Source organism: Pagrus pagrus (genome assembly GCF_965226575.1).
Source record: "Pagrus pagrus genome assembly, chromosome: 19".
Lineage (NCBI taxonomy): Eukaryota > Metazoa > Chordata > Actinopteri > Spariformes > Sparidae > Pagrus > Pagrus pagrus.
This window is the reverse complement of record NC_140203.1, coordinates 13,552,102-13,557,182: the sequence shown is the minus strand read 5'-3', so window position 1 is coordinate 13,557,182 and position 5,081 is coordinate 13,552,102. Positions and strand designations below refer to the sequence as shown.

The following is a 5,081-nucleotide window of genomic DNA, read 5'->3' as shown; positions in this document are numbered from 1 at the left end:
ACATGACGTATGTCACGTGGGCTGGTGTGAGAGGGCGTTCAACTGTTAAAGTTGGACAAAAATCATGTATTTAGACGGTGTCTGCGCATTAAACGTGGCGCTAACATCGTGTTGACTCAGGGGCTGATTAGTAAACACGACTGAGCAAAACGTAACCGACAGCAAGCGGATGTTCCCTTCAGGGCGCGCAGCCTTATGGGTAATGTAAGGTGCAGGCGGCAGCACAACACGCCGGAGAGACTAGTGGTGAAAAAATAGCTTCCGCAGTTCCGTCAGCTGGCGAGGTGAAATGTTTTGTAAGCGTACACTGCTGGCATGTTGAAGGCTTGTTTCTGTCGTGTACCGCAGGAGTAACAAGGTAACTACGTCAGCGCGGCTCGTCCAGTCCTTTGGTAACAGGCGCAACATGAGTCTGAACGAGCATTCACTGCAGGCTCTGTCCTGGAGGAAGCTGTACCTGAGCCGAGCTAAACTGAAGGCGTCCAGCCGGACGTCAGCCCTGCTGTCTGGATTTGCTATGGTAACGTTGTCTTCGAGCCGTCCTGTAGATTAACCGCTCACATCACACAGTAGTGACATGTGTTTGAAGTTGTTCTCCTCCTGATCCTGTTCTCCAGGTGGCGATGGTAGAAGTGCAGCTGGACAACAGCTATCCTTACCCTCCTGCCCTCCTCATTGCCTTCAGTGCCTGCACCACTGTGCTCGTGGCTGTCCACCTGTTCGCTCTGATGGTCAGCACCTGCATTCTGCCCAATATAGAGGCCGTCAGCAACGTCCACAACCTCAACTCTGTGAAGGAGTCTCCACACGAGCGAATGCACCGACACATCGAGCTGGCATGGGCTTTTTCTACAGTGATTGGTACTTTGCTCTTCCTAGCCGAGGTGGTTCTACTCTGCTGGGTTAAATTCTTGCCTGTGAAGCCCAACAAGTCCAGCAATAACACAGTTTCATCAGGCGTGGCTGCTGCTATTACCTCCACCTCTATTATGGTCCCCTTTGGTTTAGTCTTCATAGTCTTTGCTGTGCATTTCTACCGCTCCTTGGTCAGCCACAAGACTGACAGACAGTTTCAGGAGCTGGAGGAGCTGTCTAATCTCACCAGGCTACAGAACGAGCTGGACAACAGAGGGGAATCTTCAATCTTGCAGCCTCCAAGTTCACATTTCCCATAGACGTCCATGGTCGAACTCTGACTGATTGGGATTCCTCCAATCCAGAAGCCCAATTATTGGCTTCTAATTTTTTACAGGAATGATGATGTATCACCTCTTTGTTGTGAAATTTACTTTTGTGAAAAGAGTTTGTATTTTTTAGACATTTTTGATCAACTGTGAGCTCACCAATCTGCCATAGTGCATGTAACTTCAAATATTTGGAAAGTCTTAACTGTGATTTTTGCTTGACTTACTGTATCTGTGACATTGTGGCAGAGACATCTGAACAATAACTCTGAATCCTGTCTGTTGCCTGCTGTGTTTAGTTTTTCAGTGAACACTGTTAATGTAATTACCTTGTCGTGTTTTGTAAACCACAAGTATTTAACCCTCCGTGTTCACAGTGTACACCATTTGTTGTAATGATCACCATTTGTCTGCTGTTTGCGTAGACTGACTCAACAGCTGCCAGTACAGCACAGTATTATTAAAGAATATCTGCTGACATCTGTAGCACTGGCTATGGTGTTACAATTAACACAATTTTGACATTCAAAGTTTCAAATTTTTTCTACCATTTTAATACACATCTGCTGTCATCAATCATCATCCTCATGCTGGATAACAAACTGAGCCAGTCCTGTCTGATGATGGGTTTTCATTTCTCCTCTTGTCAGTTTGAGTTTTAAAAAAAAATGATTTAGAGAAACTGGTGAATATGAGTGTGTATTGGAGGTAGAACTACAGATGTGGTTGGAGACGCATGCACAAATTCAAGTTAAGTTTGTTAACTTGGATGTTAATAGGTGTTAACATGTCACATGTAGGTGCAGTTTTGTCTTCATAATTAGAGGTTGGGCTAAGGTGGTGATGAAACAAGATTCTTTTTTTTTATTTTGCTGAATGATTAGATAAACGATTAAACTGTGAACAAAACACAGCATCCTAGCTTTCTTACTGAATAATGGATTGTTTTGGGTTAACCCAAAACAAGGAGTGTTGTTTGAATGCAGCATATAGAAAATACAGTACAGGCTAATATTTGATGAGACCCATGAGAAAACAGAAGGTTGATGTGTCATTTGGATATTACATGTATATTAGTAGTGAATTTATCGAGAAGGGTCCCAGCACTGGAGGTGGGCCCGAGTCTGGAGCTCTGCAGCAGGACACTACTGAATGTAACACATGACCAGCTCTTATAGCCTTTGAATGTGTGTTGACATTACTTTCAAGTGAATCTAGTGATTAGGCATATCATTAGATATTTTTCTTCATGTCTGTAGTTTGATGATGATTTAGGAACCCTAGAGCTGAACGGTTTATCATGTGTAGGGCTGGGTGATATGGTCTTGAAATAGTATTGTAATATTATTAGGCTCTATAAGGATACACAATATATATCTCAATATTTTCTAATATTCTCAAAAGCACTTCATAAATACAAGGATTGGGCGACAAAATCAAATACCACAATATTTTTGAGCAAATACCTCGATCACAAGATTGCAACAATATTGTAGGGATGACTATTAATACTTTCACAAAATAGTAACACAATGCAAGTTTTGATAAATAATCAGTAATGTGGATAAATGACTAAGTTTAAGTAAAGGCAAGTAGAACAGACTGGTAAGTTCAGAAAACGACATCACTTAAATAATAATGCAGTTATTAAAACCAGGAAAAGACAACTCTTTCCCTGTATCATGATATAATGATATCCAAAATATAAGATGATATATAGTCTCATATCATAACAGTATAATATCAATATATTCCCTAGCCCTTATGATTGTGATAATATAAGTTAGCAGTTAGCATTTTGTTATCATGACAGTGTTTAATTGTTAGTGTTTGGTAGTAAGCTGGATTAACGTAGATGTTTTTGGTTTGCTTCACAGACAAGAACAACTTAGATATGGGTGTAAATATTCCGACAAAACTCAACAAGTTGAATGCCATCATGCCATTTATTGTCCTTTTTTATGCTTTGTCTGTGGAGTGTAAACTTGCTGGTGATCTTATTGTTCTTCAGCACCGATCAAGGCAGGCCAACTGGGCTTCTTCTAAAACCAACTGCATATCCACCAGGTGTAACTTAAAAAAAAAAAGATATGTTTATATTTTAATCCACAATTATGCATTGGCAAAGAGCTTTGCCCATGGTTAACTTATTGTGTCACATAACCAAGATGTGTGGCTGTAAAAATATCCATAGTCAAAATGTTACCTGTGGAATTGGATACTTCGACGGTGCCGGTGCTTCATCTCTCCCAAAATCAGAGAGGGTCCCACATTTTGCTACTCCATCCACCCAAAAGCCTTCATAAAGCTGGCCTCTGTCAGAATAGTAGAACTTCCCATTTCCGTTCTTTTTGCCATCTCGCCAGTTGCCTTCATACCAGTTTCCATTGGCTTGGACACAAATTTAAAATTCACCATCTTGCCACACTCAACTATAATCTATTTTAGATTTAAAAATGTATATAAAGCAAGGCGCTCTTACCTAAACGAATGATGCCCTGTCCGTGACTCTTATCCTTCATCCACTCTCCCTCGTAGATATCTCCACTCTCATAGTACATCCTTCCCCAGCCACTCCGATGGTCCTCACTCCACTCCCCTTCGTAAATTGCTGAGGTATTGTACAGGTAGGTCCCATAGCCCTAAAGAGATACAAAATTATGCAAAATATACCAGTGTGGATAGATTATTCATGTGCAACAGAACATCAAATACCTACATGCTTCTTTCCATTTTTCCATCCACCACAGTACTTCTTTGCATATTCCTTTGTTTCTGGGAGTAGCACGCTGTAGGTGCCATGTCCATCACATTTTCCAAATTTCCACTCGCCATTATAAATGGCACCAGACTTCTTCCAAACCTGAGTTCCATTCCCTGTAAAACATGTGTCAACATTTTAGTGATAGTGTAGCCAAAGTATGTTATGCCTCATAACCAGGTGTTCACAGATTTCTCAGAGTTTAGTCAAAGCTCACACTTAAAAAGTATCTCACCGTGCTTCTTGTTGTCCTGCCACTCTCCAGTGTACTCATTTCCGTTGACTGAGAAAACTGTGCACCGCAGTCCACTTTTCTGTGACTTAATATCCAGCAATGTTGACATTGGCTGAGTTTTATTAAATGTTTTAATAAATGGCATGGCTGGGGATAGCTTGATGAAAACCCTATGGTGTAAATAACATGTTACACCTATGAAGCTGCAAAGATTCTCCATATACTGACAATACCATTGTAGAAGGAGAAAAACTCTACATTGACCTTCTTTCAATGCAGGAGGTCAAATGTATACACACTGTTAGCTAACAAGGGAAAAGGAATGTGTGCACACATGATACTTTTGACAAAAACATCACCTAACATATTCTTCGTGTGTAGATAGCATTACAGCATTTGTTTTTATTGATATTATATAGACAGTGCAGATTAAAAAAATAAAGTTAAAAATAAAACGAGGTAAATACTAACGCACATTTTGGATAAAGTTAGCTACATTTGCTCACATTAGTCTTGGTAGCTCAAGCCCATCTAACACTAGTTATATAGCTGGTTAATGCTAGCTAACCTAGTCAACGTTGCTATACAGCCTAACTGATAACCCACCAATGTAACGTTAGGAAGTCAAACACTCATTCAAAGCAAAGTATTTGTACCTTAGCGATGTGTCCGAGCGGTTTAAGAAAACCAGTTAGCCAGCTAGCTAGAAGTATAAACTTTACTAGCTTGCCCGCAACCGAGAAAAGCCGAGTATCTGCCGTATCCTAGCAACCGCATTGTGCGCTATAATTAGTGCAGTGTAAAATAAATTAAAATTACATTTTAATTTTTGGTTACGTGTGTGTGTGAAGCACAGGTGCTAATGCCGGAGTCGTTTTAATTTATTCGTCTGGTTTCTTTT

General features: G+C 40.4%; 2 protein-coding genes across 2 annotated transcripts; one reads left to right on the top strand and one right to left on the bottom strand.

The window, feature by feature from the left end:
- The first annotated feature begins 202 nt into the window (after nt 1–202).
- Nucleotides 203–1,898, top strand: orai1b (ORAI calcium release-activated calcium modulator 1b). Its single transcript, XM_084382950.1, has 2 exons — nt 203–520; nt 618–1,898. Exons 1-2 carry the CDS (start codon nt 407–409, stop codon nt 1,173–1,175), a joined length of 672 nt encoding a protein of 223 aa, XP_084239076.1. The 5' UTR covers nt 203–406; the 3' UTR covers nt 1,176–1,898.
- Nucleotides 1,899–3,111: 1,213 nt separating this feature from the next.
- morn3 (MORN repeat containing 3) lies at nt 3,112–5,010 on the bottom strand. Its single transcript, XM_084383649.1, has 6 exons — nt 4,837–5,010; nt 4,181–4,350; nt 3,904–4,061; nt 3,667–3,826; nt 3,391–3,575; nt 3,112–3,257 (listed from the first exon to the last, which is right to left on the bottom strand). Exons 2-6 carry the CDS (start codon nt 4,323–4,325, stop codon nt 3,192–3,194), a joined length of 714 nt encoding a protein of 237 aa, XP_084239775.1. The 5' UTR covers nt 4,326–4,350; nt 4,837–5,010; the 3' UTR covers nt 3,112–3,191.
- Between the last annotated feature and the right edge of the window lie 71 nt (nt 5,011–5,081).